General features: G+C 37.0%; 1 protein-coding gene across 2 annotated transcripts; it reads left to right on the top strand.

Annotated features, from left to right (window-relative positions):
* Positions 1 to 1993: 1993 nt before the first annotated feature.
* LOC136800947 (leukotriene A-4 hydrolase-like) lies at positions 1994 to 12467 on the top strand. Of its 2 annotated transcripts, none has more exons than XM_067057559.1 (13): positions 1994 to 2130; positions 2580 to 2603; positions 3271 to 3341; positions 4049 to 4164; positions 5720 to 5745; positions 7052 to 7202; positions 7818 to 7924; positions 8113 to 8192; positions 8425 to 8479; positions 8632 to 8730; positions 9775 to 9866; positions 10241 to 10348; positions 11131 to 12467. In XM_067057559.1, exons 1-13 carry the CDS (start codon positions 1999 to 2001, stop codon positions 11261 to 11263), a joined length of 1194 nt encoding a protein of 397 aa, XP_066913660.1. In that variant the 5' UTR covers positions 1994 to 1998; the 3' UTR covers positions 11264 to 12467. The 2 variants fall into 2 exon arrangements, with proteins under 2 accessions (XP_066913660.1, XP_066913659.1); XM_067057558.1 differs by lacking the exon at positions 5720 to 5745 and adding an exon at positions 5634 to 5659.
* The last annotated feature ends 1775 nt before the right edge of the window (positions 12468 to 14242 follow it).

Raw genomic sequence — 14242 nt, 5'->3', positions numbered from 1 at the left:
AAATCGATACTCAGTGCCAGTGAAAAAAGGATACGTATCTCCTATCATTTGTTTTCACAACATTTTTTAAAACAAAAGGAAGATCAACTCCCCCCCCCCTTAACATGCCCCGCGAGCACAAATTTTGAGAAATTCTTTTGTCAATTCGATGTGCCAGCAAAAGAGCATTATGGATGCGTTAATACGTCATACTACTCTTCTTCTCGTTTATTATACAAATTGCAAAAGCTCAGGCATAATAGTCCCTCATTTTGCTATTATATTCAGTTTTCAGAAAGCTCTTAAATAGCCTTGATTTCAAACATCCCTGAAATTAATAGGTGCCACCAACGTTTAGTAAAGCTTTAAATTTATTTCTCAAGCACCCTCCACCGTTTATTAGGCACTTAGAGTAGACCTATTTAGACTAGAACAGTGCTTCCTTTTCTTATAAAGTGTAGACCCAACGTTCAGGTGTAAGCATAGAAATTCAAAGAATTTATTTTTAACATGTACTCGATGTTAACTTCGTTTTGCAATACTACGCGAAATATATTGAAGTGGAAATGACGTCATTCGTTAGCCTAGCTACCAACTTAATTAAATTCCATTCAACTAACCAAGCTTTGCTCAGATGGGAGAAGCCCAACCTCTAGCAATTTTCGAGAGAGAAATGGTACTAGGGTTTGAGGGTGTCGGATATGTTCGGACAGGATCTTCATAAAACCGACCCTCAGACAACGCACAGACATTGCCGCTTAAAACGAAACGGTTTCGAAACACTGAGTGGGCACCGAACGTTTTGGAAGAAGAAAACGTCCGTTCGTTACCAACTTTTCTCAGGATTGAATCAGAAACGTTTCGGAAGAAGAAAACGGAGCAGTTCCGTCCGAGGCTCGGAAAACACGAGTTAAAAAACACGAGTTAAAAAACACGAGTTACAAAAAACACGAGTTACGTTAAATGTGACGTCATCAATGGGAAATTATGACGTCAAAAGTAGATAATTTAACTCGTCAATTTATGGTGCACCTTAATCTTACGAGTTAATTAACTCGTCAATTTATGGTGCACCATAATCTTACGAGTTAATTAACTCGTCAATTTATGGTGCACCTTAAACTGACGAGTTAATTAACTCGTCAATTTATGGTGCACCTTAAATTGACGAGTTAAATTTTCATGAAACCAAGTTGGTCAAAAATTCTAAAATTCAGATTAAAATAGGCATATATTCAATATATTATTGAATTGAAAATTTCTCTTGACGAGTTAAATTATCTACTTGTGACGTCATAATTTCCCATTGATGACGTCACATTTAACGTAACTCGTGTTTTTTGTAACTCGTGTTTTTTAACTCGTGTTTTCCGAGCCTCGTTCCGTCCCGATGAAAAAATGTTTCGATGTTTCGATCCGATTTGGCTTTGTATTTTCTTCTTTTTTGACGTTTCAAAAAATAAAAAAATAAAAACTTTTGTGTCCACACGGTGACAGTGTTTCGGAACCGTTTCGTTTTGCACCTTAATGTCTGAACATAGGCTTTGGAGAGACATTTGACAAATTTTCTCTTGTTAAATATTTCCTTCCCTTAGAGGGACCTTTTTACTATTTTATCTCGAAACTAACAATTTCTTTCCTAAAAATCGTGAGATTTCCGACCTTTACAGAACCTTTAAACTTCACGTCTTCACTAGCCTATACTAGACGTCAACCGTGTTTTTTTCTACGCATCTAACGTCTATTCCACTTTGCGACTTTTTCGAATGTTTTGAGCCCAGGTTTTCGGGCTCCAAATATTCGATTTTTTTACGTCACTTTTAACTTTTTGAAGCTCTTGCAGTAGGTAAAAATCGAATTAGCGTCAAAACACTTGAAAGGCTTCTATTTTTCAAAAATCGTCAAAGTAGAACTCACTAAGAAACGAGATGAAAAATACTGGTTTTTAGCGAGGTGCTCGCTCCGTCTGCACAAACAAAGCACCTTTTTGTTTTTCTTTTCAATGTGTAGGTCGATCAGATGATCCAAGCTGGTGTTGATTTGCTTGGTCCTTACCAATGGGGAAGATACGATATCCTCGTTTTACCACCCTCCTTTCCTTATGGGGGAATGGAAAACCCTTGCTTGACATTTGCAACACCCACCATTGTTGTAAGTTGATTTTGTCCCATGTCAAAATTTCCCACTGGTGTGTAGCATTTATGTTATTCGGGGTTCACTATACCCTTAGGCCGTTTTAATCAACGAATCATTTTCCCCTCTTCATTTCCCAATGGGAATAAAAATCCTTGTTACAACAACAACCTTACTAAGTTTTTGAGGAAATATTACAATACAGTTGAGTCTCCATAAGTTGAACCAAAGTCTTGAACACGCACGGGAACACAAGTTTATCTGAGTTAAGGAAATTCCTTGGCCTATAAAGCATTGTTGACTGAAGGGATAAGTCAAAATTGTTCAAGTTAAGGGGATATTCGAATAAAGGTTCGAGGAACTCTACTGTTTATCCCTCCTTCCTTCATCTACGTTTACCTCCTTGAAGAGCTCTGTTTAAATCCCTTTCTCATCATCTTCCATACATATTTTTGTTTCTGTTTCAGGCGCGAGACAAGTCATTGGTATCTGTAAGTTTTTAAAATTTATTATTCCAAGGTGTCAATTTAACCGAGGGGTAAACCATCCTTGTAATCTTCAATAAACTCCCCTAGGAAATCCCTATAAAGCCACATAATGGCTACATTATATATTTCATTGTATCAGATACAGTTGCGACTCTCTAATTCGATTTTGAAGGGGATTTAGATTTTTATCGAATAAGGGAGCTATCGGATAGTAGAATTTTGAATTTGAGAGTGTCGATTGTACAGGGTGTCTTGAAAAAAAGTATCGAGTTCGAACATGATTCTTAGTAGAAGGTTACTGCGTGTGTTTAACAAAATGAAACAAAATATACACTAACACAATAATTGTTTCTACAACAGTCAACAGAGAAACTTTGTAAATTTAGAGAAACACACGCAAGAACTTTCTTTCTATAAAAGTGGTACGACTCGATACTTTTTTTCGGGACACCCTGTATGTGCATTACCTTTACATCAAGTTTTCTATAGAAACTATTCAAATTTTGGGACAAGATGGAGCTTTTTCAAGTTCTTATTTGATTTGGTTGGTCGTTAACCAGTAAAACAGTTTTGTTACTTTTTCCAAAGAGCGCGTCATTTTTATTACTTCAAATGACCAATTATTAAAGTATCTTATAAAAATCCCATCTCATCTGAATCGTTCGTTTAGGTTGTCGCTCACGAAATCACTCACAGTTGGACCGGCAACCTTGTCACCAACATCAATTGGGAACATTTCTGGTAAGATCTTCTGAACTGACGTCGATACAATCAATGCCATTGACTTCCAAGCCCTAAGGGACTTAAGACTCCTATGGATGAGAAATGAAGCAACTTATTTCCCATCCAGAACGCCTGCGCGTGGTTTTTAAGCAAACACCGGATTGAAATTAAAATCTATCGCTAGATTTCAAAAAATTCTGTCCTCAAAAACAAAGGAACCGCTACATACAATCCGTTGTCATGATTGCGGCGCGTTCTAGGCGCGTTCTGGATGGGAAATAAGTGGCTTCAATTTTTCTTGCCTGGGAATAGTTAGAGATTCTACTCTAGCCCTTCGGGCTTTAAACTCCATGGTCAATGCAGCGTTACTAGCCTGTTAGAATTTGTTAGGGAAAAGTGCTTTATGACGTGATAATCGAGGGGACCAATGTTTTACGAACAATACCGAGCCTTTGCCAATAGATTTATTGCAGCAAACCGTGGTGCAGTGCTAGAGCATCCGGCTACAGTTCCCAAGGTTGTGGGTTTAACCCCCAGCCGAGTCATACCAAAGTTTCTCAAAATGGTACTTGATGTCTCTCTGCTTGATGCTCAACAATTAAGGGAAAAAAGTGGCGCCCTCCCCTACTTTCGGGTAGATAGCTATCGAAAGAGGAGCCTTCGGGTTACCTCCGATTGCGGTCGCAACAAACTTATTTACTATTTCATAAACTTTTCTCTTACAGGTTGAACGAAGGCTTCACACGTTTCGTGGAAGGAAAGATTATGCAAGAGATCGAGAAGGACAGCCATGGAGGAGATTTACAAAAAGGAATCGAATACAAAGAGTTCATGGCTATTAGTGAGCACCTTTTTTTTTTAATTGAGTTTTGGCATTGCCAAAAAGTATTTACAGTTGACGCTCTCTAATTCGATTTTCAATGGGACTGGATTTTCATCGAATAAGAGAGCGTATCGATTAGTAGAGCGTTGTTTACGAGAGTTTATTGTGAAAGATGGCTTTCAATGTTGTCGAATAATAGAGAGTATGGAATAGTAGAAGGAGTACGTCGAATTTGGGAACGTCAACTGTATTTTCCTTTCTATGAAGAATGACCGAAGAATTTTAGTGCTCTAGCTACTGACCTTTATATATCCCTCGACCAAGCTGTATCCGCCATCTTTGATCGAAGTTTTTTTTTTGAATTAGTATCCGTAAAGAAGCCATTGCGGTGTTAAAAGTTAACGTCTAACAGCGCTACATCATCAAAAGTTTTCGAGGGAAAGTAGATCTAGCGCTCTCGGTGCATTTACACCGCTTTTGAGTAGTGCTGCCATTAGGGTACCACTTTTCAAAAAACTCTGATCAAAGATTTTGCTTGGCCGGAATTGAGAAACTTGGTCTAGGATATATAAAGGTGTCGCTGTATACATCAATCCTTTACAGTGCGGTCGGCTTCTGAGGGTAACGAACTTATAAGACAATGACATCAAAATTATTTGTCAATTAGAATGTCAACGCAACGAATTCAGTCATTTTGACGTCATTTTTTCCTGGTAAACTCGAAACCAGTCTCCCTAATTATGCCAATCTGGTCGACTTGTAATTATGAGATGGTCGTCAAATACTTGCTGTTTGTAGGAAAATAATTATAAAGGTTAAATTCTTTCCAGACCTTTTCCCATGATGCTAATACCTCCCGGAAAAAATCCCCTAAAATGTCACTTGTGAAACTTGATAACTTCTCTTTTTCCAAAGTAATAACTCCAGACTATGAACAGATTTTGCAGGTTCAACTTTGACTAGACCATTTTCATACGCTACGGTTTTGTATCGCTCCGAAACGAAACGTTCTCAAATACTGTGTGAACGTTAAAATTTGAAACGTCGAAAAAGAAGACGTTACAAAGCAAAACAGATCGAAACGCATTAGTTGCACTTACTTTACTGAGGCTGTGCTCGCACGTGGCTCCAAAAAGGAAATGAAACCATTCTATTGGTTAGAATTGACGTAAAACTTGAATGTAACCAATAGAATGGCTTCATTTCGTTTCCGAGTGAAACAGAACCGTCACGTGTGAACATGTTCTTGGTTTACTGTGTATAGGAACGGAACTGCTCGATTTCGTTGCTCCGAAAAATTCCGAAATTAATATGAACACTTCCTATCCGTAACAAATACCATAGTATGAAAGTTAAAATTTGACACGTTGAACGTAATACCATACAACAAATACAATAGCGGGGCGATAGAAAACCGTAACGTCTGAATATGGTCTAAACCTCTATTCCTTTCCACCGCTAACCATCTCCGTTTTCTTCTATTTCAGTCGGCTTGGATGACTTGAGAAATGCGGTAAGAAAACAGTCCATAGTTTTATACATCCTTTATTTCTCTCCAATTTTCTCATTATAGGCGGTATTCAAAGACTGACGGACTCAGTAAGATTGCATTCATTAACTCCTACTAATTTTTATAACCTCTACTTTGATTCCACACTTGTAACACGAATAACCTTTTTTTCTTTAACATTGTTAAGGCCGTTCTCCATTTTCGCGCGACACGAGCGAAAACTTTTTGATGTTCTTGTAAGGTCATTGGTTGGTTGAAAAATGAAGCTAATCCATTGGTCAAAATTGACGTAACGGATGAAAAAAAGTAGAACTTACATCAACTTTCTTTTGTTCGCGCGAAACTTTTTTATGACGTAATTTTTTCTTCAGCCAAAAAAGGTAAAGAAAAAAACTGTCACCCATTTCGCGCGAAAGTGGAGACCGGCCTTTAAGTCAACTCTCTCTAATTTGAACCTCTATTCATGATATACACCACTGCAATGTCTTCTGACATTACATCACGGACCCAGTAGCTGATTGGTTGTAAGTGACAAAAAATCAGTCAATACATCACTTTCAACCAATCAGCTGTTGGGTCCAAAGAAGACATTGCAATCGTTAATTATTGGAAACTATTTGTAATTCAAACTAAAATGTTGGTCCCCCAATTGGAAAATTTTTTCTTTAAACCGAATCATTCTGTAATTCGAAGAAAAATATCGGTACCTTGAATATCGAATAAGAGAGAGAGAGTCAACTGTGATTTCGAACTAACGTTAATCTAGCTTTGAGCTACTAAATTACATGTATTGTATGCTCTGTCATCAGCTGTGATACTTTTTTTTTTTCAAAGTAGGCTTAGTATTTTTGTTTGTCAATTTGTTCATTTGCATTCATATGTTTTCCTGTTCATTCGTTCGCTCGTTCGTTCGTTCGTTCGTTCGTTCGTTCTTTCGTTCGTTCGTTCGTTCGTTCGTTCGTTCGTTCGTTCGTTCGTTCGTTCGTTCGTTCGTTCGTTCGTTCGTTCGTTCGTTCGTTCGTTCGTTCGTTCGTTCGTTCGTTCGTTCGTTCGTTCATGCGGTAGTATTTTTTGTTCTTCGTTCGTTCTTTATCATGTTGTTCTCTTTTTCTATTATATTGCCAGCTATAGGGGTAATCAGAGATGGTTTGAGATATTTTGCTAGTAGATGACTTTAAATAGTAGAACCTCTTTATGTCTAGCTCTTTCTCAAAAGACGACTCTCTCGAAAAGAGTGAGACAAAATAATTGGGAGGGTTCGATCAGGACTGGAACGAATGTACGGGTGAAAGATCTCAAATAATCTGATTTGATTATTCCTGTATGTGGAAGGAGCCCATCTACATTCCCCTATATAATCGATTTTGTAACAAAATACCAACAACCTACTTTCAGGTCAAAACTTATGAGGCTGACGGAAAACTGCGATTCACCAAATTGGTTCCATCTTTGAAGGGAGAAAGTCCGGACGATGCATTTTCAACGGTTCCTTACGAAAAAGGATACACGTTTCTTTATTACATCGAAAACCTGATTGAAGGCGGAGGTGAGTCGTTCTGCGTGCTTCACATATAAATAAAACTACAAGCAAAGTCATCATATTTGAGAAAAAAGGGAAATTCCCACGAAATCTTACAACCACAAACGATTTGGAAGCACTCTAAATTAGGCTGGACGGGTAGAGTTTTAACTCTGAGTTAGGATCTGAGGAACTAAAAGTTTAAGAATATAGCCTGGAACTCTATAAACCCCTCCCGAATTGAAATATTCGAATAAATTTATCAACTTATCGCCCGAACTTTAAATTGTTGAAAACGAGGAATTAACCAAAATTCCCAATACATTTTGACCGAGATTGTAGATTTACATTTGAAACTTTTTTGCCAGCAAAAATTTTAGTTAGCATATACTGAATTTACTAATGATTGACAACACACGTGCAAAGTTTAGTTGACTGCTCAAACTTTTGAACATTTAAAACAAGCTCAAGTTGGCAAAATGCACTCAAAATGAAATCTATTTGGAGGAATAGAATGAAAAATCTAAGAAGCCTATCAGAAAATTTGTGGAGAAACCATTTTTCTCGAAAAATATGCTAGGACACTGCCTTCAATTCTACTTACTGAATGCGATTATTGTTTACCATTATTTCCCCTTGCAGAGAAAGTGTTCAATGGTTTTTTGAGACATTACATCGATACTTTCCAACGACGTGTTGTCACTACTGCTGATTTCAAAAACGAACTGGAAAAATATTTCGCTGATAAGGTTTGTCATTTTTATCATGTAAATGACTCCAGTCTTCTTTAATGGGATAAACTTTCGCGGGGATCAAATTTCGTGGTTGAGCCTATCCGCGAAATTCAAAAATTAGTTTATCCGCGAAATCCGTGAAATTTAATCCCCGCGAAAGCTTATCCCTTTAAAGTATTAGTTCTCTTATACTTACATTTCAGCCAAAAGATTTGGAAGCCATCAAGAACATTGCATGGGACCGATGGCTTTATAAAGAAGGGATGCCAATTGTGGACAACAAGTATGAAATACAATTTTCAATGTATTTCTATCAATAAGAACTGACAATTTCTTTCCAATTTTTTTTCAATCCCTACCAGGCGATGTCCCTACATCAAAAATAGAACCGACCGAATTTTCGTATTTATTCCCTTAACTAAAGAAAATTCTTGATATCTTGAAGATCGAACTATAACTAGTTAATTGTACCAAGGAAGGTCGAAACTTTATTAAATTATATTTTATCTTTTTAGTTATGACGATACTTATGCAAAGGAAACCAAAAGTTTAGCTCAGAGATGGCTTGAGGTATGTTCGATTAACATCCATGATATAGATTTTCATAATTGTTAGTCCTGGTCCTAGAGGGGGACGCTTATAAGGTACCCGAGAGTATAATACTTAACTTTGATTTTGAAAAAGGTATCTAGAAATACACACCTTTCCTTTTCATAACATAGGCTGACTTATCAACAGAATTCGACCCGGCTGAATACAACGCCTTCATCACACTCCAGAAAATTGATTTCCTGACTAAATTGTTTCTTCTACCTGGAGAGGTAAGTGCCATTCAGTGTGAGGCTTCAGTGAATGATTCTAGCGGAATCTTCTGACATTACAACACAGACCCAACAGCTGATTGGTTGTAAGTGACGTAAAATTAGTCAATACGTCACTTTGAACCAATCAGCTGTTGGGTCCATGGAAGACATTGCAATGGTGCATATCATTTCAAGGAGTGTTTCGTTCAATGCTCCTAATAAGGAAATGAAGATGCTTCGTCATAAATTGTAACCCCCTCCTCCCCTCTGATCCTCCAATACCCTTACTTACCGGCATGTGAATGGAATAAATCAAATTCCGAACCCATTATTTACAGCAAATTTTTATTCATAATATAACAATAGCGTTCAGTTTGAGGTCGTTGCTTTTATTTTCTGCCCGCGCAGCTTGATTATAATCAATTTGCAAGGCAGAATTAATGACAACAACGAACGAAAGCTTAACGCTGTTACTATTATTATCTATATCGGACATTATACAACGTTTTTTTCTAGCGTCAAACAAGTCTTTTCGCTTCACAATGCAATGTCTTCAACAAGTTTTTAACACCTTATGAGCGGGCCACCAATGACCAAAAAGTGTTTTTTTTGACGTCGATTTAGTCTCACCGCTTCAATGCAACGACTTCAATAAAGTCCCGAGCGGGCCGCAAATGACGTTATCGCCCTTTAACCAGGGCGGTTAATGATATATCAGCCCTCTGAAGCGCGAGGCCTTAGTTTTCTCAACGCGCGTATGACTATTTGAGTCATAGAACCTTTCAATACCGCCCGCCGTTTGAATCTTTAATGGCTTATTTCATGACCGCTATATGGATAATAATATTCTAGTGCCATTTTTGATGAAGACATACAAGAACTAGTTTCCCATTAGACCAATTTTCATGGTATTTTCCACATGGAGGCCAGTTATTGACCGGTTCTTCCAGTTGTTAGATGGTCGATGGTCTCTCAGCGTGCCTGTGTGACACGGACGGTGAAAAAACTTCATACTGAATTTCCATACAATTTTGTTATTGTATAACTTTCTTTCTTTCGTAGGATCCATCTCAATATTTAGCGTTGGAAATGACGAAAAAGTTGGCGAATACTTACGACCTTCTCACTGAGACAAATGCTGAAATCGTTTTCCAGTTAGACAAAAATTTTCTTCGAAAAAGATAATTTTTCAATTTTTCAATTTTGCAGTTAATTTTTCTTGAGTATCTTCTTCTTCTTCCTTTCTGTTTTGCCTTTTTTGCCAATTTGATTCGTTCTTTTAAGTCGTTTTGTTGTCATGTCATACAAGGTGGAATGCACCCCCCCCCCCTGAGCTTAGGGGGGGGAGCTAAACCATTTTTGCTTGATTGGGGGCTGTATTTTCAAGAAATACTGGGGGCTAGCTTGCTAGGGGGGCTGAGTGTTGTGCCTCAAGGGGTGTAAAAATCGCCATTGTAATTGTTTCAAAACGAGGCAGTCGTTACACTCAAAATAATTTATGAAAAGACCTATCCTTTCATCGTTTCAGATTCCAACGTTTAGCGATCCGCTCCAAATGGGATGACATTGTTTTCAACGACGTCAAAAATTTCATGACCAGTGTTGGAAGAATGAAATTCTGCAGACCACTATATGTGTAAGTGTTATTTACTAGGTTTAAGAGGTGACGGGTATGTCCGAGCCAAAAAATCGAAAATCGACCCTTAGAGAGAGGTAAAATTTACGTTTTTGGGACCCTTTGAGAGACTTTTCCCCAAAATTTTTGAACATTTTCACTCGATTTTTGAAAATCACGCCCCTTTGAGAGGGGGGATTTCGATTTTTGTGAATTTTGGACCTTTTCAGAGAATGAATTGGTTTTTGTAACCCTTAGAGAGACTTTTGAAGGTGTAAAAATGGGGACCATATGGATCGCACATACCCCCCTCCCCCCCGGGTTATTTATAAAGTATACAGTAGTGGGTTAGTTTTTTTACCATAACGTGCATCCTCATAACGTCGTTCACATGACTAAAGGTTAAATCTCAAAATTAGTACCTTACAAAAAGTTTTACTGTGGTGGTCATCTTTGAGATTGAGATTGACCTTTTTCCATTTAGAAGAATAGTCAATGTTTTCATATGACAAAAAGACCAATCTCAAAGGTAGAACAGAATTGCAAGATTTCCAATTTTCCAGACACTTATATTGAGATTTAACCTTTAGTCATGTGGACGACGTTATGAGGATGCACGTTGGTCAAAAAACTAACCCACTACTGCTGTTTCCTCTCTGGTCGTAGACCATGTTCCCGTCTCCAAATTCAACAAAATTTGAAAAATTTATAAAGATCTTGCCTAATTTGTTGTTTTAATTCCATTTTGGTCTGAGATGAAAAACCGAAAAGTTTCACCACCAATGTCCTATACTTTTTTATAGCCTGTTGAATAAGAACCAAGAAAGTGGGTACCGTCAATTTGCAATCGATACTTTCTTGGCAAACGAAAGTTTTTACCACCCCATCGCTGCACAGATGATTCGCCAAGACCTTGGTTTACCACCTGCCAAATAAATTCATCCATAATGCATCAGCCAGCTTATGATCCATATAAACGAAGAATCATACGATTTCAAGCACGCTGTCAGTCGATTTTGCGTGCGATTATTAGAAATGTCAATCGAAATGGCTTAACTTAAGTCTGACATTACATCAAAATGTCTTATTTCAAAATCCGTTCGCTTTAAGTGTGCACCATGTTCTGGCTATCCATAGATTTATAAAGCTCGAAGGGCTAGATGTCGTGCTTTTGCTGAAAAGTGTGCCGTGGTTAGGTTGGAAATCCGTCCTAGGTCACGTGACATTACAATAGAATTTCACCGCTTAACCAATCAGAAGCTTCGAGGATTTTCGGAAACAATAGAAACTATATTTCTTGTGATATTCACTTTTCTTTGTCTGTGATGGCTTAAAGCACGACATCTAGCCCTTCGGGCTTATAAATCTGTGTGGCTACAATGTAGAAACCACTCTTAATGGAATTAGTCTTATTTTGCTGACATGGTTTCCATATGGTAGCAAACAAAGAGTGCATACTGCGAATGTATTTTGATTGATTGTGGGATTGATTTGGTATTTGATTTGTATTTTGGGGGATATTGACTTTAAAATAATCAAGAATAATAGACCTTTTCATAAATTACGTTACGAACATCACTTGCCTCGTTTTGAAATTATTGCGGTGACCGCTGGGAGGGATTTCATTAAAACTACTTTCTATTTATAAAAAAATCAATTAATGTCTCAAGAGACGTAATCACCATGGTAATTGTTTGAATACTAGGCAGAGTGATGTTCGTGACGTAATTTATGAAAAAGTCTATCAGTAATGCGAATTTTGCTGGGTACAGAAAATCTTTTACCCCCGTCATGTTCATTTATTATCTCAACTTTGTATCTTAACGTACCTGCGTGGTTTTGAAATTTTGATTGATTTTAGCTTTTATCGACTTTTTCTTGATTACTTTTTTTGACCTTGATAGTTGCTAAAGTGGTATCCTGACTTTTGATCGTGCTAGCATTATACACAAATTTTTAGATTGAGTTTCTTTGGTTTCTTGACTACCTATGTTTGACACTTTTTATTTATACTTTCATCTACTAGTATTTACAACTATTTTATCCCATATATTTCTTTAAAAATAGTAAAAAAATTTATCAGAAAAGTCCAAATATTGGAAAATTGAAAAAATTTATAATCCGAATTGGAAATCATTTATCAACCCGCTATTTTTTCTTTATTTAAAAATTTCAAAAATGCTACGAGTTCAGTCAAATGCAACTTATTTACAAGGTCCCCAACGGAGTCCCTGACCACGTCATCACGTCAAAAAAGGCCCAATCACGCAAACCGATGGGATGGCTCACTTAAGACTTGGGAACATGAGAAGTTTTTTTCACGTTGGTGCAATGTAACATGCTCCATCCCACCAACACAAGAAAAAAAGTGTGTGTCCTATGGTTTCTTTTTTTGTTTCATGGGACAAAAAGTGAGGGGAATACCCAAAAGACACGCTGATTTTGTCCCCGGGACATATTGGAGCAAAATTGATTCGAATCCATTTTGCTCCATCTTCTCAGGGACAAAAATCAGATTTCACTTTTATTTTTAGAAAGAAAAATGGGGTGGAGACACGAGAAAGCGTTTCAGGTTGGTGGAATGGAGCATGTTGCATTGCACCAATTCTCGAGTAGCCAAGCCTTTACGGTATCTTACGATATTATGGTCTCTTTCCCTTGGCTTCACTGTTATTTTTATACGTCATAAACAGAAAATGAAAAAAAGTGTATTGTCAGCATTTTTCGAGCAAGTGATATGATATATTGCTGCTATTATTGCATAAGACTCCATCGTCTCGTGTTGCCAGTGTTATCAAGGTTTATAAGGACAAGCACAAATTGTTTCGGTGTAATGAGCTTTATAAGCTCTGGTGTTTTTCGATCATAAGATTCGACTGCTTTTCCAAGTTCCTGGGCCCACAAGTCATTTGTTTTGGCCTTTGGGGAAATTTTTATTTTTATTCGACGGATATTTCGGGGTCTTTAATGGTTAGATATTATCTTTTTTTCTTATAGATGAAAATTGGATCTGATAAATTGCAATAACTGTTTGTGTGTTTAGTACAAACAAACATTCCATATGTAGGTTTTTTGTCATCTTTAGTTTTCTCAATTCCATTTTTTTTGTAAGAAAGGCATTTAGCCTGCACATAAACAAAAGGTACTTCAAGAATTGACTTCAGATTCATTTAACAATGGGATTCTCCAGGTAATCGTCAGCCGTGCAAAATTACTCGAATCTGATTGGTTTAGAGGAGTGCGATTAATCGTTAATTGCACTATTACCACTTTTTGCACTCTTCGGCGGGGGGACACTTTTGTCCCCTTATTCTTTTCTCTCCAGAGACTTTTTTTTACTATATAATAAAAAAACAAAAACTTTTTTTTCTTCAATATAAAAAAGAACAAAGAAAAATTAAACTGCAATGTTTTCTTTTTAAACAAAAGAAAAAAAGGAGGTTTTCGAATGTTTACAAAAATATAAAAGTTAGAAAAAGATTCTTTTTCAAACCTATGATTTACTAATGATTATTTACTGACGATTACCTCGGAATCGTATGTTTTGTCGTGCAATTAACGATTAATCACTCGTAACAAAGGAGAAAATACCGTAATTTGCACTCGTCCTTCGGACTCGTGCAAATTACTATTTTCTCCTTTGTTACTCGTGATTAATCGTTAATTGCACTCCAAACCATACGATTACTAGTACAAGTAAATATTCAATTAGTCATTTTCATAATTTGAGAAGGTCGAATTCGGCACCCTCCCTTGGATTTTGGCTATTCTTAAGGTACACCTTGGATTTTTTGAAAGATTTCCAGGGTTTATGCGTGTAAAGTTACACTAAAAATCACAGGGTAAAGTATTGATACTTTGATAAGAATTTTTAGTTCACAGTATTAAGTTTTCTTATAATAAATGATGCCTTGA

The sequence above is a fragment of the Clytia hemisphaerica genome, unplaced genomic scaffold, assembly GCF_902728285.1.
Source record: "Clytia hemisphaerica strain Z4C2 unplaced genomic scaffold, Clytia hemisphaerica genome assembly, whole genome shotgun sequence".
NCBI classification, from domain to species: Eukaryota; Metazoa; Cnidaria; class Hydrozoa; order Leptothecata; family Clytiidae; genus Clytia; species Clytia hemisphaerica.
The sequence above is the reverse complement of the archived record's forward strand: the minus strand, read 5'-3'. Positions and strand labels throughout refer to the sequence as shown.